This window comes from Acanthaster planci, linkage group LG05, assembly GCF_054643075.1.
Source record: "Acanthaster planci isolate LZ-2023a linkage group LG05, COTS_SCS, whole genome shotgun sequence".
NCBI lineage: Eukaryota > Metazoa > Echinodermata > Asteroidea > Valvatida > Acanthasteridae > Acanthaster > Acanthaster planci.
This window is the reverse complement of record NC_141781.1, coordinates 18,969,528-18,993,387: the sequence shown is the minus strand read 5'-3', so window position 1 is coordinate 18,993,387 and position 23,860 is coordinate 18,969,528. Positions and strand designations below refer to the sequence as shown.

The window sequence follows — 23,860 nt, the reverse complement described above, 5'->3', positions numbered from 1 at the left end:
AAATAGTTGGTACTCAAACTCACGAGTCGGCTTATTATCAGGGTGACATATATCAAAATGTATTCGTGCATGTCTCAGCTGTTGTGTTTCATGCCCTTGAAAGGGGACAGATGGAACCACCGTGACAGGGCTGGAGCTGATCACTGGGGGCTCTCGCAAATTTCTGGTGGTGACGACGGAAGAGAGTGTCATCTCATGGCTACTCTCACCAATGTAAGACTGTAGGGTGGGTTAGATGAGGTTGGTTTGGTGGGGCGTGGCGTGGTGTGGTTTGGTATTGGTTTTTGGTTTGGTTTAGTTACGCTTAGTTTAGTTTAATTTGGTTTGTTTTGGCTTAGTTGGTATAGCATGGTTTGGTTTGGCTTGGTTTCGTTTAGCTTGGTTTGATCTAGTTTGGTTTGGTTTTGCTTGATTTGGATAATTGGTTTGGTTTCGGTTAGTTTAGATTGGTTGGCTTTGTTTACTTTGATTTAGCTTGGTTTGGTTAGGCTTGGTTTGGTTAGGCTTGGCTTGGTTTGGCTTAGTTTGGTTTGGCTTGGTTTGGTTTGGTTTGGGTTAGTTTAGTTTGGTTTGATTTGGCTTGGTTTGGCTTGACTGGCTTAGTCAGACCCGTAGCCAAAAGGGGGCCCGGAGGGGCCACCCCGCCCCTCCAGCGAGCAGCTTTCCCCCACAAGCATCCAAATTATCTATTGTTCCTGTGACATGCCCCCACCTGGTACTATGCTCCCCTCCCTCCCCCTCCACAATGCCTGTAACTGGCGATGGGGCTGGTTAGTTTGCTCGTTAAATCGCCATTCCACTCGGCTATTTTATCTCTCTTTTTAAACTATAAGCAATGGACGGTTCCCATTAAGTCGAGTACAGGCCCACAATATAACTGCGCAAAACATTGTGATGTCACTCCACACACTTCCGAGCCGCAAACCAATCCCGTATTCGCACAATTTAATTTTGAAATGGTCGCTATTATTGTCCATTTCAGCTCTCCAGACATTTCAGTCACACCGCAAAAAATATCCGCAGCTCGCTATGAAAATGAATGTAAAATCAAGGGACCAGACTGTTCGTGGAATGGCTCAAACTGTTCTTGGTAAGCACCGTTTTGGCTGTGAGCAATGATTTATGACACAAAACTCAATAAATTGAGCTTTGTGGGCACGCTTGCATGTTGGAATATTGATTATCAACAAAGTACAATCCGTGTACGTTTTGTTCATTTTCGATTTAAAAACGAATCTCAAGGAACAATTCGTCTCCCGTTTTTTAACATGAAAACAAAAATTGATGGAAGTCTTTTTCTCGTTTTTCCAATTAAAAAGAAAAAAAGAAACAAGTCCGTTTCTTGTTTTTTGTTTCAAGTTTCATTCAAGTTTTCATTTGTAAATGTGAAAACGAATGACAGGTTAATTTTTCATTAGGTAGGATTACAACGTCTGAGTTTGTAGCTCCCGTATTTCGTGAATTAAACACGTCTGAAATAAAAGATTCCAATGAATTCGTTGCTAACGAAGTGAAGGAAGCCAGAGCAGACTCAACAAGAATTTTTCTCACATTCTGAAAAGCAACTACACTCGAAGAAGTACATTGCATTGATGATCTCTACAAATGTTAGGTGTGTATAAATTGCCGATATCACAATCCTTTTTCCAACTCTTTCATTTTCAAATTTAAAAAAGAGAAACGACCTGATTTTTGATGTTCTTTTTTTCATTTTGAAATTAAAAACGAATAAACGAAATGTAAACGGACCTGTTGGCTGAATTTGCATCTGTCGTTTAACTACATGTACGGGGGGCGGGGTCAAAAGCAGTGGGTCCGACGCGTGCCCCCCCCATATACACCACCACCCTCGCGCACCCCACCTGCATGCACCCCACCCGCATGCACCCCCACCCTCATGCACCCCACCCTCATGTACCCCCACCCTCATGGACCCCCAAGTTGAAACTTTATAATGTACACAACTTCGGACGTGTTTTCAGTCCCATTTTATCGGTTACCGGTGCCCTCAGAAAAAAAAATGTGTGCACCGCGGGAACCCCTACAAATTTTTACCCGTTACGCCACTGTTGCGATTTAAAGTTCTTCGGTTTGGTTAAGTCATTTTAATACCCCCATACATCTGTTTACATGCAAATGAAAAACCGTGTGATGCAAAGTCTGCAGAGTCACATATGTTCAGAATGAACACGGTGAATGCAGAGATGTAAAACAGCTACCGTAATAACAAACAAAGCCACAACTGAAGTTCAGTACAGTGATACACCCATCGTGCCACGAAGAAATGTCTTTGACGATGGCTTGTTTAGGCTTCGCAATGGGCCTATTACATAAAAAACAGCCATTTCTAATGAGCAGAAGCACCGAGCTAGGCAGAAGCCTCATGAAGCAGAAGAAAAAGGAAAAGCAACCGCAGAAAAAGTAAAAATAACTTATTGCTTTGACCAAGTACTTTTTCTCAAGCTTGTCAAGCAGTTGCTTGTGTGGTCTTAACATTCCAGATATGCAGTGAGGTGTGCTTTAAAGCGAAGGCTGTTTAGCTGCGCATCCCCACCCACTTTCCAAAATGGCTGCACAGAGTAATGATCAAACTGCTGACAAATGTGACCAATAGCCGAGTGTAGTTTGGGTCAAGCTCATCCAAAAACACTTCTGCGCACCTCAGGCCTAGCCCGGACCTCTCAAACAGGCGTAAACATGGTAACATTTTCTCTGATGTCTTGCATCTTTGTACTAAGCAAGAGGTCAAGCTACCATGTGCAAAACTTCTAACACAATGAGTAAACGCTGAATGAACAAAGGGTTGTTTGTATGTATAATTCGTTTTACAGCAAAACTCATTACTTGTAAGCAAATGCTACTTACATAAGCGATTGCTTAAAAGAAGAAGCAAGTGCTTGTCAGCAGTTACTTATTTTATATATAAAATCGTAAACCGGTAAGCAAAAGCTTAGAAAAAGCAATTTCTAGTTTCTATATATGTATTCGGCCCAATGGTCTGACTTTCTCCATCGCTGGAATGACATGTACATGTACATTGTTGCCTTGTGTTTTGGTGCGGGTGAATTACAGCTTTTATTTTATTTGGTTTTGATATCAGTGCACCTGCAGATCCGAATTGTGTCAGCGAACAGCAAAGACGTAAGTGCATTTAAGCTTTAATAGTCACTGACAACCTTGACTTGAATTAAGTCTACATGTTGGGCGGAGGGGGGCACCGGGGGCTGTGCCTCCTTCCCCAGGAGCCAACAAATTATAAACTAAAACCAAAATGAGCGAAAGGCGCTTTTGGCTCCATTTATTCCCAAGCACCAAGCCTCACCCCCCAGAAAGATCATTGAAGGCTACACGAATAAGTTCTAAAGTTTGTGGCCCCACTATCATGAAATGTAACTCTAATAGTCCGGTAGCATCTCGTGACAAAAACGGGAGAATTTCCCCCCGTTACCGAAAATTTGCAAAACTGGCCGAAAGTTTCCGAACCCATGTTTTCTGATTTTCTGATATACAATTCTCATTCATGATCTTAAATAGCTTAGAACAATGTGTAAATTTCTGGCGTGCTACAAGATTCTTACAATCTTCATTATCCTAATTTATCGTTTTTCCTAATTGGCATACCTTCTGACAACGGTTAACCTATTCAACTATTAACAGACATACATGTACACTCTGAATCACAGACATTTCGTTATCGATCTTAGATTACATTATTTTCTACATTCATTAGCGGCAGCTGCCATACTTATATCGTTTTCCTAGACAGCTCTGTTCAGGCTCCTGCACCTGAAGCTTTGTGGACCTGAGGCGTTGTGGACCTGACGCGTTCAAGTTAAATTGAAGCACTGCAGTGCATATATTGCTCGTCAGCTTCTGATTTCATATTTCTCTGACACTGTTGGACTTCGTATTAAATAATCTAACAACTTCAAAGTCAGGTGGTGAAAAAATAGATGAAGCCTCTGACAGAGACGAAATCGAATATTTGGTAAACTGCCACATATTGAATTTTCAGGTCTGGGAACCAGCCTGACGTAAGCAAGTTGGAATAAGAACTATATTTCACCATGGTTAACTCGTTTTCACTGAAAGCATGCTACTAGTCATTAATTCTTACAATATGGGCATTTCACAATAGTGCGCCTCCAAGAGTTTGCAACACGTTGGCCAGTCATTGTGCGCGAAATCTGTCGACCCAGTGTGCGTTTGGAAAGAGTAGATAGATTTCGCGCGTCGTGATTAGCCAACGCGTTGCAAACTCGCGTAGGCCTCCTGTTGTGAATCGCCCGTAGTGACTCATTAATTGTGATAGGTCGGCATATGCACACCACGAACAGGTTGTTCGGGTGACAGTTCACTACAGAGCGCCAGAAATGTTGAACTTCATAACACTGAACACATTCTTCTCCAAGAGCGTGTTGGGACATGAGACTAGCAGATGCAACTCCCATCTTGAACCTTGGTCTCTCTTTTTGGTAACTTTGATATGCATTGGTCATACCAATTGTTTGTTTTCTCACCGCAAGTTCTCTTGCTCGTTGAAGGGGAAAATTACCTGCACAAATAATGCAACAAAATTTGAGCTTATTTCATGCTGTTTTCATTCTCATAGTTCAGTCACGTTTTATCTGCCAACAAACCCCATCTTTCGTTTCGTATACTTTTGGCTGAAACCCAGTTCTTGTTCAACCCACGACGAGCCGTATTGTTTCCTGTGCGAACAAGGATGTCTTCGTGTATTGTGAAGTCAATCTAGGTCCGGCGTGTTCCGACGAGTACGTCACCTTATCCTGGGCCAAAGGTCAGTGTCAGGATATATTGTACTTTTTCATAACACCCATGTTTATTTCTTTCATTCACAGATATGGGACCTGGCCCAGCAGCCAGCACTTTCTTCACCCATGACATTTCCAAAAGTAACAGTCTTTCTTATGCAAATCACGAAAACTAACGTAGATCCCAATTTATATGATAAAGGGACTAGTTTTCGGTCTGCCGGTAAATATTGGACCGTCAGAAAGCTTATAGCTGTAAGTCCATCGCCAACTTTGAATTAAACATGGTTCCTACAAAGTATTCACTATATTTTTCAGTATAGGCGGGCTTATAATTTATACATGTTACGCCCCAACTACTCGGGCGTATATTAAAAAATCTGGACTAGCAATGCCGGCTTAATCAGCTAATAGAGATCATTGAATCCACTAGCAGCCATTTTACCGAACCGAATACAAAGCTTGCCCGGCAAGACATACCGGTACAAAATTTGTTTTGAAATGTCTTTTTATCGTAACTGCCGTTTTTACACTTTACAGTGCGCATGTACCTTTCAAAATTGATTTCTGATAACTCCAGGTAATGCCCCCTCCCCCGGGGAAAAAAACAAGAACCGTAGTTTGCTATAAAGATATCGCTAAATATGCAATGCGCTGATCCGTACTGTGTGTCTTTGGAAAGCCCATTGCAGTGTTCTGGGTTCCGATTTTTGCATACGGAATAAAACCTGTACTGCCCTCCTTAAGTTAAGATGTTTCTAATCTCAATTTGGCAGCCAGCCAAACTCCTATCACTGACGAAATGGGAGTCAGGAAATAGCTCCACATGTAGCTCCCGTGTTTTAATATTTGGTCACACTGGATGATGATGTCATTGACATGGAGTAAAACCGCATAGTAAACAAGAAAACACAAGCTATGGATACGTGTACTACAGTATTAATACACAAACACTACACATGTACATGTACGAGTCTCTAGTCAAAATACACTGAGATTCATGCTAATAACTAGTTGAGCGAGTACATGTACATGTAAATACTGAGCTCACGGAGCCCTAAATATGTCTATTCGACAGGCCTATAAGTGCAGAAAATAGCCACACACATCCCCATGAACACGTGGGCCGGTCACTTGGTGTGTTATATGTTGTTGCATCCTTATGCGACATGTCAACATATAGTATATGCATGTATGTGTAAACAAGGTAAACTTGACATGAAAACCGAATGTTATAAAGGCCTCTAAACTACTTGAAACACCTCTTGATAAGGAATGAAACTGGAATCAACTTACAGGCAATGCTTCACTAGGCGCTGTATACAGTCAGCAAGGAGCGAGAGGAAAATTTGTGCCCTGAAAATGTGGGAAAACGATGCACAAATTCACTGTGAGAAATCCACTGTCTATGGATGAGTGTAAAGCATGGTTCTCAGATTACCGGTCCAAGGAGGGCGCTATTAAGAAATACAGTGGAAGCAATGTAAACATAACAAAAACCGAACACTTTATTTTCAGTTTTCTTAGGGCACTTCGATCGTCTGAAACATGCCATTTGACCTCGTTTTCATTTGCGAATCTTCAAAGAACTTGATCAGTGCGCGAGCAAGCACATCGAAGTGGGATTGTGACTGAATCGAAATATAATTTGGACTCTGTGAATGAAGATTGAGAATTATTGCTACGAGACAGACAGTAGTCATGCAGATTAAGTCTTTATACAACTCTTCCATATGAAGCTAACAAGCCACGCAGTCTTTTAAAGATCCGGCCCCATCCAAGTGAACTCCGGCTAAACCTGTAAATCATTACTCGAATAAAATTAGTTCCCATAATCCCCTCTACCTTTGACACGTGCAGATGACAGCGCAAGTTTTTGTGCTCGGAACAAACATTTGGCACGAGAAACAAGGTTGTCCAACGGACTACTGGAACTGAGGGTGACTACTCACAACATCAGCAGCGGCAACTACACGTGCACAGCCCATGTGGGAGGAGTCCGAGCAGAGGCAGCGCAGGTGGAAATTGTAGTGGAGAGTGAGTCTGAGCCATGAGTAATTACGTTTAAGAAGTCATCCGACACTCGGCGGAAGAACACCAACTTCCATCTCTAGCCAAAAATAATGCAGTAGTTTATGGTCCCACACTATTACACACTGTAGTGTTGAATATCAGGGCTGTCGCTGTGGATTGCAAACGCACACAATTCGGGATAATCTTGATCACTGGTATGTCTGTGTTGGGCTGGAAGCCTGAAGAAAACTTTAGATTTTTAATATTCGCGTGGCCAGTGTGGTTACTCCTTTTTGCGTTCCTCTTTGATAGTAAGCTTATAGAAAATGGTTTAAAGTATCAACTATATATGATCCTCCAGTAGCGATAGTCCTTAGAGACTCATTTTTTAAGTGATAACATGGTCAGGAGGACATATCTCCGGAAGGCTTGATAAAAGTGTTTGATAGAATTTACTTAGAAAAGCGTTTCGGTATATTTACTGATATTCTTATTTGGCATGCAAACGCTTATGGGCAGCCCCATTTTTGTTTTAATGTTTTTGACTTCTCTATCAGAATTTTTGGTACAAAGCTAGCACATCGGGCCCGCTGGCCACTCTGCACACGGTGACACTTTGAATATTTCAAATACCCGTTTGTTTGACTACAACCACCGAGACAAGCGCAGCACAAGCAGTATAAAGGAAACGTGCCTAGCCAACATGTCAGCCTTGTAAGAAAGGTTTGCAATGATAAGACTTTGATTGTTTTTCTCCCCAGACTGCCTTACTGAGCAAAGTCTTCGATCGAGATGTGTTTTCCATGACGAGTTGGAAGCTGCACACCAACGTAAGTGAAATCAATCGATTCAGTGGGTTTTCCCAAAAGCACGAGAATTTCGTCTTGGACCAATATGATTATCTGATTTATTGAATCGGGATTATTTTTTTTTATAGAAAAAACTTGGAACTTTTTGGGACTTCACGTCCCATTTCAGTCGATGTGCGCATGCTTTCAGTCAGGGGCGTATTATAGATGGAAACTTGATTTGTGTCACAATGACGTCTACATCGGTCACGTGACAAAATTCAGAAGTGAAATCTTCAGAGGCTATTGTCGTTCCCCATAATGGCGATCGAGGTGGGAACTTTTTTCGATTTAAAACCCTAGCCGATTTCGAAGAGGTTAATCGAGGAGGAAATTATTACATTTAAATGTGACCCCAAAGAAGCTGTGAATGAGTTGTAATGTGTATAATTTCACATCTTTCATGCAGACCTAGAACGTACTTCAGGTGGCGGTATTCAAAGCAGCGTAGCCAGTGGTATGCAGAGTGGCACAGAGCAACCGGCTGAAGAGATTATAGTCAATTGACATTGACGGAAGCCACATTCGGATGGCAAACGATTTATGAACACATTTTCGAGGTAGAGGGGGGTGGACCATATGAAATGTAAAACAAGGATAGTGACCATGGATTCATGGTTAAACTAAAACTAAAGCACGCGGTGTTGAAAAATCACTAATAGGCGTATGTACTGATAACGTCACACTTTGTTTACAAGTGCACTTTTCGTAGAGCCAGTGGGGGACCCATGGTCGCTGAGCACAGTGGGCCCCAAGCTGAACCTAGAGAGGGCGCGATTTTCCTAGCAACGGAGGCTCCTGTGGTAGTCATGGTTTACAAATGACTATGACGTGTGTGTTAAGTGTGCGTCGCTACCAGCAAATCTAAAACGAACACTCCTGACCACCATGGCTCTTCTTAACCGAGGAGGAGTGTTTCTGCTCAAGGCGGATAGGAAAACACACACATAAACATCTAGTTTCATCATCAGTAAGGATGGAGTCCATTGATCTTCCTTATGTCTTCATAGCCTGTCATGTACTGTACTTTAATTAACCTAGACAAATATTCTGGTTTGCAGCTGGCAAAAAAAAACCCTGGCTAGTACGTACCGGGTGTGTAGATGTCAAATTATGGAGACTGAATCACCTCAAAAGGGTGGTGGCGCTGCTCACACATCTCATTTTCAGACGCATATTTTTGCTTTTTTATTAAAGCTTTTTTTGGATTTCAATTTTTTTTCACTATATTGTTTAAAACATCGTTGGCCCTGCTTGATCATTTTGACATGCTTCCACTAGCTAATCGTGTCGAAATGGCATCAATGATGCCAGGGACAGACATCTCAATAACTGAACAGTTGTGTTTGTTTTTTCATCTGTCCAAGGTAATGCCCTACACTTTCACGGAGGAGAGTGCAGATTTTTAGAGCATTTTAGATTTTCCGTCTTTTTTTTCTCCTGGACGTCGTTTCTCTCCGAGGAAGTTAGATTGTACACCTTTTCTGTACAAAAACATTGCTGTTTCTGAAGTACAACTAATCAACGCACTAACTCAGTTGTAATTATGTGAGCTCAACCTGGTGTACGACAACATGTCTCATAAAAAGGGCTCCACAAATATATGACCCAATAATAACTTATTTTTCATTAAATCGTATTAAGCAGAGATGTTTGTAATAAACTGCTATACTCGACTTATGTACGTGTGTTGTAAATGTACATGTACGTTTGATCGTGTGTTACATGAGTTCGATCATTTCAATCGTACAGTAGCGTAAAGCATATTGGTACTGGAACAACATAAATCAGGCATGACGTTTATATACTGCACATGCGAAATCTCAACAGAAATAACCGTGTTTAGTAAGTGCTATATGTTGCCAGAATATGAAAGACATAATAAATGGCGGACTACTATTTTGCGGCCCTCAACGTGCTGCACCACCGCCTAAGCTTGTCTCGTGTACAGTTCTGTATAGTCTGCATAGTTATTTATGTCACGTAAAGGATAATGCTCGAGGCATGCGACATTCGTGAGTAGGGCCCCTCCGTACCATGAATGTCGCGTACCGGGGGTATTATGCGACTTAACCTCCACCTGAGACGTCACGCTATTGTTTCACCGCTCCATTATTTTTGATTTACAGACTGCTCAAGCTAAATGATGAAAGAAATTAACAGTTTGGTTTGATGGCGTGTCTCTGTGCTTGTAGATTTTTAAAAAGAGAGTTTTCTCACAGAGAATTTTTGTCCCAAAAATCCAAAGTTTTTCATCCACTACAAAAATGCGTGAATAGACCTTTGAGGACAATTTTGCCAACTTTTCGAATGGACGCCCCACCCACAAAACAGTTGACGAAATTAGACATTCGAATATATTTTGTCTCCGTTAACAGTACCCCAAAACATTCTTCTACTTGAAATTAAAAGTTTAATTGAGCAGTTTTGTGTTATCACACGCGTGCGAGTGGAACACAGAATAATGTAGTGCGTCTGTGTCCCGTGCATGTATACCAAGAAGTCGCGTGGCTTATACAATCTGTTGATATGAACCGTGTAATACAGTTATATATCACACTGTTTGTTGCCATGGATCGACCAATCAGAATTGAGAATTCAAGTTTGCCTGAAGATAGTGAGTTATATCATCCATGGTTATATTAATGAACAATCCATCAATGATTTATTGCACCCACAAGTGAAATTATATTTTTGAATAATTTTATGTGACAAATGTTACGTTGGGTTGGGTTCATGATACCTAAACCTTTCTTGCACTGGCCAGATATAGACCTCGAATATGAAAACAAAGTCAATTTGATTGAACAAAAAGCATTGTTAGGGAGGATTTTATTATGCACATGTTGGCTTGTCTTCATTAGTCTTTTATAAATTTGCCATTTCCCATGCAACAAATAAAGTGGGGTTGGTCTTGACTTCTCATGGAAATGTAAAAGGACCCAAACCAGTAACATTGTTAAAAGTTTCATCTCGCAGTGGCGATCGAGTTACGATCTCGTCGTGGGGAGATACCAATTTGAATAGGTGTTTTGCACATGGCCCTCATACGCTTCCGTAATTTTTACATAAAGATACCGTGAACACCACGAATGGCGGGGAAAAAAGTAAGAGAAGAAAACTAGTTTGTTTTAAAACTCCAATTTATCCAGTGCGTAACATCCACAAGCTCCAGTTTTATCCACTATAATCTAACATTTTATTAGCTGTCACTTTTGGACAAATTCTTCATGGGGCGGGCCCGCCCTCGCCGGCTTGGGAGTTCATTGATGGGAGCGCGAAAAAGGATGATGGAAGGACTGGGAACAACTCTACTTGGTCATTTTTTTTGCATTCATTCAATTTCAAGATGGCGCTTCGCACGCTCAGTGCAAGTTGTGGGCCTATATGGAGATGTGCGGTAAGGAATCAAAGATTTCGGTGACAATTTGGAGTGTGTGGGATTGTTAACGAGTCTTATTATTTCTTAAGTCAGACAGTGTGACCGGAGTAACTTTACAGTAATTTGAGAATATTCCCCAAATCATCAGAACACTTTTAAGTTAGCATGGTCAGCTGGTCAGCTAGCCTACAAACATTATACATGACACACAAGTTCACAACTTAAGCATGACAAATAACGTTAGGCCTAGGCTTAGCGTCACTGCCAGTAGTTGTTACACCCTAGATCTGTGTTGTTTGTCGTCGGGAGTACGGTGGGTGGCGATAGTCATGATAGTGGGATGGTCGGTAGGGGGGCTTGGGCAATTTGACCAACCAACCCGACCCCGGGGAACTCAACATGCTCAACTGTGATGGATGTCAACCAACCGTTGAGACAACTCGACCAGCTATGGGACTGCTCAAGCGTTCTGTGCCTCAAATGGAGCTCAGTCGTTATTGACTCGTCAAGCACTGATACAAGTCTTCTGTTGAGACTAGTGGTTTTGGTGCCTTGCGAAGTTGTGGGCCCCATGTTGTTGTTGTTTTGTTTTAATAGCGCTTTCAGCTACTCAGGCTATTTGTGCCAGTAACTGACAAGTTAGGCCTATACACTTATTAATCAGCATCACTTTATGGAATTGGGAAGAAGGTCCAGTTTTAGAGGCAGGAGGAAACCGGAGTATCTGGAGAAATCCTGCGAGAGCAAATATGGACTGGAAACCAAATGCGCTTAAAGCTTGGGCCAAGCTGGGACTTTAGCCGGGGGCTCATTGGTGCAAAGTGAGGAAAGAACCCACTCTCCCCTTGCGGGCCCATCAAGTAGGCCCAGGACCTTCCTTAGAATTTAGGAGCTACTCAAAAAAAAAGTAGGTCTAGGATGTGTTGGGTGCAGTTGATCTTTGTGTGATCTGTCCATCCTAGCCTTCCTAGGCTTGAAAAATTTCCCTGGGGAAATTTCCCCTACCATTTGACATTGCTACTTCGTTTTTGGTTTTACAGTCACTTTCCTCATTCGCCACTTGACCCCTTACCTTTCCTCTAAACTTAAAAGAAAATAACATCCCAACCCCTACAGAATCCGAGATAGGCTGGGTGGGGCTTGGTACCAGAGGCTGTCAGAAGGCCACGCAAAATAATGACAAAGACTTGGCAAATTCACCTCGTAAAGTTGGCTGAGGCTACTGACTTTTCAGGTGTCAAAGGCAAAGTAATGTTGGGCTTGTGACCTCAGAGGTACATGTAGGCCTACTCCTCTGCTGCCCAATCAAATGCGCCCCTCCAAACATGATTGACCGAGTTCATTAAGCAACTATTTGTCACACTCATCAACATACATGTACATGTTACTGTTCTGAACTTATTTACTGCTAACCAGATGTTTGTTGGTTTTCGTTATTACGTGTACCCTTCAGGCACCAAGTATCAGACGGCTTGTTGGAAGAAGGCACTTTTCACAAGAGGTAAAATCAAATGAGATAAAAATAAAAATCTGAATTGCATTCACTGTACAGGTGTTTGTATTTGCTCAGCAAAACGGACTGTCTAAATGATATTATCAATAAATACATGTACATTTAAGTGTACCCCGTGTGGTACCTGACTACGATGGGCTTTGCAATTGGGCTTGTAAGAGATTTGTAGAGATCTTTGGAAGAAGGATCGTTGGCTGGCAAGGGAATTGTTTTCCCCATTTCAGTCAGTAGGCTTCATGATTGAACGCAGCAATGCCCACCCTGCAGTACATTTGAGAAGGGTACTGATCAGCGGGTATGTAAGTGAACACAGCATTCCAAGGAATCCATAGCACAGTGTCCGAATTCTATAGTTACGGCATTGCCAGTCTATGGCATATAAGATTGCAGATTGCACTAGGCCATCATGGTGCTGCAGAAGTGTACACTGCCCAGCAAGCACGTGAATCCAGGTTTGAGCTTGCGATGTACCACAACGTTTCCAATTCTCTTTCCTGTTTATTTATTTTTCAATCAAACCCTATTCCATACATGTAGATGTCTCCTTTGTATTTTTTTTGGGTAGATTCACACCCCTGGAAGATTTTCTTTTAATAGAACTGAAGTCTGAGATCCATTCTTTACAATCTGGTTGGATTTCTGTTTCCCATTTCTCCAGATATCGGTGCAATAGAATAGACGCTAACAAGTTTGAAACGCTGTATATGTGACTTAAAGTCACAGCGTTTTGATACTAACCAGTTTTTCAGCTAGACCCACAGTGTTGGATCCACCTAGCTTTTCTGCAGTGCCGAATGTTATATTTTTTTCTTGCCATTTACCCAAGGTTATAGCCAAAATTGGTAAATATTTGCCAATTGGGGACAGTAATGACTGATATACATGTACCATGAGAATCATTTCTTAAACACCAAACATAAAGGCTAATTTAAAAATTGAAAAAACAAGTTATTACTATTTTTCTGGTCATGCTAAGCTAAGAATGACAGGTGTCTTGAGAATTTTATTTTGCTAAAGGCCTATTTCCATTGGGCTTTTTCTTCCCTGGGCACTTGGACACTGTTAGTTTTACATCGTGATCGCAGTAAGTTGACAGGGACGTTAGTTTACCGTGTGTCCCCGTTGGATTTAATTTTGCAATTCCACAGGAAAGTCGTGGTAAGTCAACCCAAAAAAGTCCAATGGGAACATGGCTTAAGAGAAGAAAGTTCAAGCTACAAGTTCAACGACATCACGACATCGTAACTTTTTTATTTCCAAGGCAAATGAGGTGTGGGCCTTATGCATGTTGGAGAACAACCAAAATGTTCGATAACTGTTGTCTGGGAGCACATCTGCCGTTTATACATTATGTGCTTTGAGTTTGGTGTAGTCACTGTGCCGATGCAGGGAATTGGGGTTTTCATCTGAGGATTATCCAGCACAGCACAGTTAACACGATGACGCATGTTGACCCTCTGATGTTTGGCAAGCCATTAAAATGAAGCTGGAATTTTTACATACATTTTTTTTTTTTCAGCCAACAACTGTTACGCTAATTCCAGGAGATGGAATCGGGCCAGAAATATCAGCTTCTGTTCAACAAATATTTGCAGCTGCACAAGTGAGTAATCAATATGTGCCCTGCCAGAAAGACCCATTTGAAGACACTCTGATTTGTAGGTGGATATGCAATCCCTCTGCCCCATCCCACAGCCAAGACGGTATCCCCATAGCACTCTTCCCTGGCCCTATCCGTGCCAGTTTCAAGCTTTCCCTTACCGGCAAAGGAAAGACATGTTGGTGGAAACTGTGCAGTCTGGGCACCTGGCGCACATAAGAAGAACTGTACACTTCAGCAGGATTTTGTTGCAATAGCCGATTGAATATTCTAGTACCCAACACAGGTCTAGCCCTCCCCAGCCCTTTTGGGGTCGAGGTTTATGAATGCAGTTGGTGAGATGTAGCCCTCCTATGCAAGTGAACAGAGTTGTCCGCTATTTCAAAATTAGTCCAGCTATGCCACTCTTTTTTAACAGTTTGATTTCCCTGCCTACATAAAGCAGAATTGATTGGCTATGACTTTTGATATAATTTAATATACATTGTATGTACTGTAGCTATGCTTTGATTGTCGGTGGATGATAAGCCGGCTTTGTCAGTGAGTCACCTCTTGATGGAATTTGACCGGTCAGAATAATAACCACAGTTGTGATCTGATTGTTGACCAGCCTGTGTATGTCAGTGTAGCAGGGGAAAGTGAATGGAATTGACAGTCTGTGACTGTTACCACCAAAGGAGGGTTAAAAAGCAGTGAGGTTTTACCTGTTGTCACCACCAGGTTCCGGTTGTCTGGGAGTCGGTGGATGTGACGCCAGTCCGCGGTCCGGACGGCAAGACCAGGATTCCCCCCGAGGCCATCGACAGCATGGGCCGAACCAAGCTGGGCTTGAAGGGCCCCCTGGCCACACCTGTCGGCAAGGGTCACATGAGCCTCAACCTGGCTCTGCGCAAGTAGGTTCTCATAACAAGGACTGTGAGAATTCAGCTTTTTAGCTGATTTCAGCTTTGTTTGGTTCATATTTTTACTCTGAATTGCAGCATTTTTGTGCACCATATCTGTTCAAAATTGTTGGAACTGTTTAAAATTCAGGTTTTTGCTAGCCAATTTCAGCTTTTATGTACTAGTGTGTGGCCACTCACACCCCATAATAAAACTGTTATTAATTACTATAAACCAATCATGACTACTTGTTTAGAATAAACAGTCGCCATATGTGTGCAACATTACTGCAGACCCTGTTATGAAGTTACTTCAAAACAAATGGACAGCTTAATAACCCCCTTAAGAGCCCTTTGTTTTGGGGGTGAACCCAAATTTTGCCCCCCACGCTCAAGATTTTGTCATTTTGCCATTGTGGCTCACATGTATTAAGCACATGTCTGTGGGAAAAAGTTCACAGTTTCAGCTGAGCTGCTTCGAAAATTCAAATTTGTAAAACTTCCTGAGAATGATATCTCCGATTTTCACCAGATTAGTGTCAAAATATTTGTGAGACATTACTGTCTCAGCACAAACAATATTCAGGTGGACGATATCAAAGAAACTGTCCGGGGTGGGGGGATGTGCCCTTCGCACCGTGCTCCTCCAGCTTTTTTATGGTTAAACGTGGAGAAAGAAACTCAAGATGGTGTCTGGATAACTGTCAGGATGCAAGCTAGAGAAAGTTGCCTGTAAGATTCTTTTAATGCATTAGAAATTGCAACTCAGTACACTTGATTCGTTTGAAGCGGATCTGTCTGGTCAAGCCTCGGCTGTCCATCCATAGAGGGTTTGTGGCTCTGTTACGTAAAATTGCCGACTCTGAAAGTGTATGGAATTTGTGCATGCGTCTGGATAAGTTGGTTGGTTTGTGTGACACTAATTCAGAGCAACACGTAGACAGTCCTTGTAATTATGGTCATTTTCACAGGGAGTTCAGTCTCTACGCCAATGTCAGACCCTGCAAATCAATAGAAGGTTACAAGACTCCATATGATAATGTGGATTTGGTGACAATCCGCGAGAACACGGAAGGGGAATACAGTGGTATTGAACATATGGTGAGTAGACTACTTGGACAGTTGACGGCAGAACAGAGTTCCACTGGGCATAGAAAAGGTCAAACTATTTGTTGAAATTTTATTGCAACAGGTAATCAGCAATATGATAACATCATGAACTACTGTACTTCAGGAATTAGGACTTTTTTGAAGCATTTTATTTAATTAAAATTTGTGCTCTCCTCTACCTTGTCAAGTGTATTTGAGTATCATTCATAGCAACCTCCAACTGCCCCCAACACTCTCTCCCACCTCTCAGCCCTACACCTCAGCACACCCCGTAACCCATCATTCCTGTACCATGTACCCACCCCACCTCCATCGCCACCCCATTCCACAGAGTTAAATCGTGTATTTATAGAGAGTCATCAGTAAAACATATAGGTTAATTAGCTTACAGTGTCACATTGGGGATGCATTTCCACATTACCACCCGCCTCTCCCTGTGTATCACACAGATTGTCGACGGGGTGGTCCAGAGCATCAAACTCATCACCGAGCCAGCCTCCAGGCGAGTAGCAGAGTTTGCTTTCGAGTTTGCCAAGAGCAACAATAGGCAGACGGTCACTGCAGTCCACAAGGCTAACATCATGTGAGTGTCAGAGAGAAGTTTGTGGGTACACCATGCAGAACTGATCCCTTTTAGAAGTGTGGTGCCGAGAAGAACCGATGAGATCACACTCACCAGTTAAACTCGTCTCGCACCATACTTGTGGGGACATACACTCAACATTTCACCTATTTTGTTGGGACTAAAAATGTTGTGGAGACTCAAAAAAGTCCCCACAACTTGGTTCAAATTTTCCTAATAAAAGAACTTGTCCCCTGAACGCGTTGAATGCCTACCCACCAGTTCTTCTCAGAACCTCCACACTTCTAGAAGAGATTAAGTCCAGATGGTGTACCCACAAACTTTTGTCTGTTTAGCCTCCACTGTGCAAAGTTTGAAATCTTTCTTATCGTGCGAGTGGGATACTTACCATGTGACTGTGATATTTATCATGTGAGTGAGATACCTATTGAGTGGGTCTGATACTAAAGTGAGTTTGATACTTAAAATGAGTGTGATACATATGTGAGTGTGATACTTATTGTATGAATGTGATACTTATGTGAGCGTGATACCTATTGTGTGGGGCTGATTAAAGTAAGTGTGATACTTATCATTTGAGTGGGATGCTTACCATATGAGTGTGATACTTATGTGAGTGCAATAGTTGTCATGTGAGTGTGATTAAAGTGATATTTATCATGTGAGTGTAATCATGTTGTGTTAGTGTGATATTCTTTTACTGCACTTCTGATTCACTGTAAGATTCAGACAGGAGTTGAGATTTGCTGTGATTTCGGTGAGTGATTTACGTGACTTGAATGCTGACAAAAGATCGTGTCTTTCATGTTCAGGAGGATGTCCGATGGTCTGTTTCTCCAGTGCTGTCGAGAGGAAGCAGAGAAGCATAGGGAAGTCAAATTCCGGGAGATGTATCTAGACACAGTCTGCCTCAATGTAAGAACTCAGTCCTTTCACAGGTTGTGTGTAACTCTGTCTAATATTTGTAGGCCCAACTTTGAAATCAACTCATTGCAATAGTTTTAGTAGTTTTACAAGATAAATTTTCTGAACACCAGGTGATCTCTTTTTTTTTTGAGTGATTCCAGTGGTGCAGACCATTGTTTCATGTTGGAGAAGCAATTTTCTGCCTTGGTTGAAAACAGTCTTTGAAATAATTGTTTTTGTGAAGAACGCATTTAATATTGCCTTGAATAGCAAACCCTACACGTATAGCTGAAGCTTTTAGCTTAAGAATGCCATTCTGAATTAACCAGATACATGGGTCATTCCATGAGGTTGGGACACAAGTTGTGATGGTGTCACTCGGTACATCCGCCTTTTACCACCTGCCATGACCTGCAGAGTTGGTCGTTTACTCTGAAAAATAACACACACCTCTGTAGTCAGCCTTGCAAGGTGTATTACAATGGCAGTTTGGAATCCACGTGCATGGAAATAGCTGTTCATTTTTACAGAACCCATGTGACAACTGACACCGATACAAATTGTGCCCCAACCCCATGGAATGACCCATATCTGCTGTTATTTTAAGGCCAAAACAGCCAGGTTAAATTGGACCACCCCAAGAAACTCAGAATTCCCACGCCCATTTTATTTTTTTAACATGGCAAGCATATAAAGACATTCCTTACCAGCACAAATGGGAAATGTCAACTCAATCCGACATGTGGGTGTTGTTACGGTCATTCGAAGTTCAAGCTACATGTACATGCTTGCCAGCCTACGTACATTGAGTACAGCAGTGGAAAAGTGTATACTTTTGCCTGCCCTGTCTCGGAAAAATGGGCACTGTGCAAACACGGTATGGTCCATTTTCACTAAAAGAGTTACTGAAAGAACTGCTAAAGGCTCGGCTCGTGAAAGAAGGCACTGTGGCGATATTGGCGAAAATTGTTGAGGAGGGCAGGCAGATTCTGTCCTCCATCTTCAGAGGACCCCCCTATCTTTGATCATTTTGCAGAAGACTAATGTTACCTCATTGCCTGCTTCACATAGCTCTTTTGCTTTGTCACTGTTACATCCACAGATGGTGCAGGATCCCACTCAGTTTGACGTGCTGGTTATGCCCAATCTCTATGGGGATATCTTAAGGTGCTCTCTTTTATTTCACCACCGCCAAGTTTTAATCTTTCTAACTATAAAACTTTAGCTTGTAGATGATTGTGTTAGCTCAGAATAAATTCAATCAGACAATACACATTTTTGTGTATTCAGTCAAACACTTTATTAACCCCTTGACGACACGAATTTTTTTCTGAAAGCCGACTCCGAGAATTCCAGCCTCGCTTGGCCACGAAGGCCACCTGCCAATCCGCAAATTCTCGGTTTGTGGCCCTGTGTGCTCTGCACGCTTTGAATTACACAGTGAAAAGGCTGATTGTTCGGTGGCATGCGGCTCTAATCATGCTTCCACATTCCCGTTGCCTCTTTTCAAAGTGGGGACTATTGTGAAGCTGGTGATTATGATGCAAAATCGGTCTTTTCATTTCTGGGCTACGCACAAAGACCAATTACCATATATACAAGAGCCAGGGTCTGCCTTCTTTCACAGTGTTTGCTCGAGCGTGGGCCGAGAATAATAGCTGAAAAGCTGGCCGAGGATCTCAATTTTTACGGCGCCTCTTACCGTCATCCGTCGCGAAGGGGTTAACAAGGTCTTTGAGACTTAACAAGGTACCCTGTTATAGCCTTGACCTTGAATTCACAGTCCAGGAAAACAAAGAAGAATACAAAGAAATTTGGGACAGGAGTTTAATCTTGTTATAAGCACAATGTTGTGGTAACAGGGCTCTTATTATGGGTGTTTGACTGTATTTTCCTTTCATTGCTTTGGACACAGAGAGGCAAAATTCATGCATTGAAATAAAAAATATCGCTTTTTTGCAAGTCCCAAAATACTTTCGTTCACCTGTCTTGTGCTGCACATACAGGAGGAGTGTTTCGATATGAAATGGCCATCCATCCCAGTCGTTCTCTTTCTATTTTCCTCAGAACGTTTTGTGCTGATCTTTGCTTATTTGTCTTTCACTGCAGTGATTTATGCGCCGGTTTGGTGGGCGGACTCGGCGTAACGCCAAGCGGCAATATTGGAGCTGGCGGGGTGGCAATTTTTGAATCGGTAAGTGCTCAGGAACATTCTGTTCCCCTTCAAAAGTGAAAACCGTTTTGCCACCGGCAAGTGTGAGACCTGGTGATATCACAATAGCACAATCGGAAGTGTACCTATAACAGCATCAGGAGCCATGCTTTATTTTCCTCATTTCACTTTTTTTCCCCCTTGAAACCTCTCTTCCCATCAAAGAACATACAAACTCTAAAGGAAAAAAAATGATCAATTGTTCCACAGGTTCACGGCACTGCCCCAGACATTGCCGGCCTGGACAAGGCCAACCCAACGGCGTTGCTCCTCAGCGCGGTCATGATGCTCAGGCACATGAGTTTGACTGAGCAAGCCGACCAGATAGAGTCTGCTGCCCTCGCCGTCATCAAGGAGGGCAAGGTAACTGCTGTGTATTGACATGTTTGCTGCATAAATATATGTAGCATACATGTACATAATATGATAGGTGCAGCGATATAACATTTGGGAATCGCCGAGCCATTGAACTGTTGCGGTTTCGGAATGGGACAGGCTACTGAAAAATAACATAGTCTTGGACTCAAAACCCAGCCTAGGATTGATATCTACAGTTTCTTACTACAATTCTTGTTTGAAAGACATTATCAGTTGATTTCAAACGCTTTGCTCCTTATCCTCTTCATCGATTATTAAAGTTCAAGTTTAGTGCTTGAAAGAAAAAAAAAATGAAGCACTGGAAACTACGCTTTACTTTCATGTGACCCTGTGTTTGGATTGGTACAGGATGACAACAGCACAGCTTCAGTAATCTGATGTTGGGTGTCATCACTGGCTTTTCCTATTCACAGGTGCTAACAGGTGATTTGGGTGGGAAGGCCAGCTGTTCAGAATTCACCAGAGCCATCTGCGATCACCTAGCCTGATAACGAGCTTGCTCAGTTGCCCCTTCAGTATCTACAATGTATCCCACATCTCAGGATTCGCACAGGTAGTTCTAGACAGTTATGTAGGCAATGAATGGATCCCCCCCAAGTAGTTGTTGGTCACTAATTTCCCCCCTCCAAAAAGAGACACAATTCCTTTTTTGCAAAGTGTTGGTGAGAAAAACAATAGGTTGCTACCTTCATGACTCCACTGTGAACTAAAGAGGGGACTTTTAACCACGCTCGTCCGTTACCTACACGCACCTGGCATGGACTCTCATTGTGTTCAAGTAGTTCAGAAAACTCTGTGAAAATACTCATGCCTCTAAATCTGTGTTCCAGAAAGGGGGGGCGGTATTCATGTGTGAACATGGCTTAGTCCACACAAACTGCTTAACGAGGACATGTTACTCTTCACGGGTCAGACAATGGTTACGTGTGCATTACGCTGATCCCATAGCGTGATCATGACCTCACTGTCGATGCACGAGTATTCTCCTGGCCTGATCGAGCATGTACATGTACTCTTGCTCACTCATGCATCATACTCCTCTTTGTACACTCGGGAGTACACTCATGTCGATGCGGGCAGCACACTCAAACACTGCTCAAGTGTCGGTTGTCGCTTCTCCTGTTTGTCAAGGGTGGGGGGGGGGAGATTTACCTTGTGGAGCCCATACACCAGGCATGAAAACAACTGCCTCTGTACCACCCCATCACAAGAGTGACTCCAGCGTTTTGAGTAAACTGTCGTTTACCTTGTTGTAAACCTTGTTGTTTCACGTAGTTCTGAACACGACTGAATCACATTTTTTGAATAGAGTTGCCTGTTGCCAGGCAACGCTGAGAGGCTAACCTTGCAAACAAGGAAATATACAAAACAACCTGTCTTGTAAAAAAATTGTACAGTGGCCAGATGATGGTGTGGAGATTTGATCTACCCTTCTGACTTAAATAAAGTTTTGCAATATGTTCCAAGCCTAGGCCGTTTTCCAATACTCAACTTCGGCTCCGTCTCAAGCTTCATCTGTTTTTTTACTACCTGACTTTGAAGCTGTAAGCGCAGTGATCAGTCTAATAGTGCCACAAAACATCCAATAAGATGCAAGAGAACTAAAAATTACAGTAATCCAATGTAATTTAAACGCTTCAGGCCCGCCTGAGACGGAGACGAAGTTGAGTATTGGAAAACGACCCTATGTATCTGGCCATCATCTGGACAGCTAAACAAGATGCAGGTTTCAAGTGTAAGGATTGATATGTAATACATGTTCATACATGCAGCAGACCTGTAGCATAACGACATGCTCTGTTTAATAACATGCACTCTTTTCTAAGGCAGTGAGGTGGGCACGGTCCGTCCAGCAACCTTAGGAAAGCATACATTTAAACAAAGCCCGACACCATTATAATTTAGGTTTACCCTCTTTCTGGTTGAAATGTTGCATTGCACCGGTGTTACCCATGATTCACAGTATGGGCCCTTGTCATTTAAACTTTTTTTACTTGAACTAGTTTGTAATGTCAGTTTAAACAGTTAAACGTAATTTATCACTACAAAGTTGCAATAGATATTGATATTGGAATTGATATAAGTATTTTTAATCGTTTAAAAGTGTTTTGAAATGGTACTTACGTTAAAGCTTTTATATTGTTGCAAAGTTTGCCATGTACAGTTTATCCGTGGTGTTCCCCAAGTGTTCAGTATAGTACAACACACATGTATTCTGTACATGTTGAAAAGTTGGCTTCTAACAACTCAGATGCTATAAAACTTTGAACCAAACATTTGAACTTGTGAAAGTTTGAAACGCACACAGAAATGAATATTTCTATAAGAGCAGAGTGTCCAGAGAGGCTTACAAGTTTCATTGATTAAACGCTTTCATTTCGGGGCAGTAAGTGCCCAGAGAGTTAATGTTGAAAGCTTTTTATGACTTCGCAGTATTGCGGTATCACAGGGTGAAGTGATTTCTTTGTGTCGTTCAAGTCTATTGTTCATTTGCAGTTGCCTCAGCCTGATCCGGAAAGAGTAAGATCCAGAACGAAACAAGTGTATTGTTAATGGTTTTGAATCGGCCACAGGCTTGCAATAGAGGCCCAATCAGTAACGCCATATGGCGACTGGCATGCATTGAACGTGCTCTAGTTAGCGTGACATCTGACAGCCGTTTATCTCAGACAGCCTCAACTCATTGATTGAAATTTCAACTTGGCTTCAGGAACAGCTCAGTGCTTTCTCTTGCACAATGGCTGACAGATAATAGTTGTTGGCTTACCTACTTGTTTTTTTTTTTTTGTTTTTTTGCCATTTGAGAGCAAAGTGACCTATTGCATGGGCAATCTGCTCCAGAGCAGGGCCCAATTCCATCCAGATGCAGCATGTATGCAGAAAGCAGGCAGCTTTTGGCAAATTTTTCTGCAAGGATAACGCGAGCGGATGGTGTCGCGATACACGACGCTTAGCATTTGTGGCTACCGGTAAGCAGAGTTTTCTGTGCTGAACAAATTTCTAAGCTTCGTCGCTGCTTGAAATTGGCCACTCTCTGCCATGATTTGATTAGTATGCCCCAACTATAGTATCTGTCCCAACTATGGTTGGGATGGCCCTATCTACAATGCCGAAGTTTAGCCGGCCCAAATGATGGCCGGCAAATTTCTGAGGAAATTTTCTTAACCTCCTAGTTTGTCTCTCACACTTGGCAATTCCTCCATAACGCGCCGACCTGGCATTTTGTCCATGACACAAAAACTACATGTAGTTTCTGCAAGCAGGAGTCGCTGGTATCAATGAAAAGATGTTGGCATACGCTATAGCACACACTAGCACTTAGTGCTATAATTTGGCCAGTCCTGTGGTTTGGTACCATCCCATCTGCAGTTGGGACAGACAGTAGTTGGGGCGTAACAGTTTTATTTGTGAGTTTGAACGTTCATAATCTCATGTTATTTCATGCATTTTATTTTGTAATTTTTTTTTACAAAGAGGTTTCTTTGCAAGGAGTGTGAATCACATCCATGATCTTCCTTGTCGGGAATGACGTGCGATTGCAATGACTATTTTCTGGAATGTTCATATTAAATGTTTGAAAGCTGCATAATGCTGATAGTTTGCAAGAGCTTTTGAGTAAGTCACTGTTTCCTTTGGGCCAAAAAATGGATGCATGCTTA

The 23,860-nt window shown here is 42.2% G+C and overlaps 2 protein-coding genes across 3 annotated transcripts in view; both read left to right on the top strand.

Annotated features, from left to right (window-relative positions):
* Nucleotides 1-9,570, top strand: part of LOC110988737 (semaphorin-2A-like) — a 30,194-nt gene extending 20,624 nt beyond the window's left edge. The window contains exons 14-20 of one of the 2 annotated variants that reach the window (XM_087136521.1): nt 104-213; nt 983-1,090; nt 3,101-3,141; nt 4,679-4,801; nt 6,636-6,812; nt 7,550-7,618; nt 8,046-9,570. In XM_087136521.1, the coding sequence (XP_086992647.1) occupies nt 104-213; nt 983-1,090; nt 3,101-3,141; nt 4,679-4,801; nt 6,636-6,812; nt 7,550-7,618; nt 8,046-8,143 (726 nt within the window). In that variant the 3' untranslated portion in view covers nt 8,144-9,570. The remainder of the gene's footprint in view (nt 1-103; nt 214-982; nt 1,091-3,100; nt 3,142-4,678; nt 4,802-6,635; nt 6,813-7,549; nt 7,619-8,045) is intronic. The other variant, XM_087136522.1, reaches the window with a different exon arrangement.
* A 1,369-nt stretch (nt 9,571-10,939) lies between these two features.
* On the top strand, nt 10,940-23,806 carry idh3a (isocitrate dehydrogenase (NAD(+)) 3 catalytic subunit alpha). The gene is made up of 11 exons (XM_022252539.2): nt 10,940-11,036; nt 12,472-12,519; nt 14,051-14,134; nt 14,852-15,024; nt 15,984-16,113; nt 16,572-16,705; nt 17,518-17,620; nt 18,714-18,778; nt 19,721-19,805; nt 20,034-20,186; nt 20,615-23,806. Exons 1-11 carry the CDS (start codon nt 10,986-10,988, stop codon nt 20,687-20,689), a joined length of 1,101 nt encoding a protein of 366 aa, XP_022108231.2. The 5' UTR covers nt 10,940-10,985; the 3' UTR covers nt 20,690-23,806.
* Nucleotides 23,807-23,860: the final 54 nt, after the last annotated feature.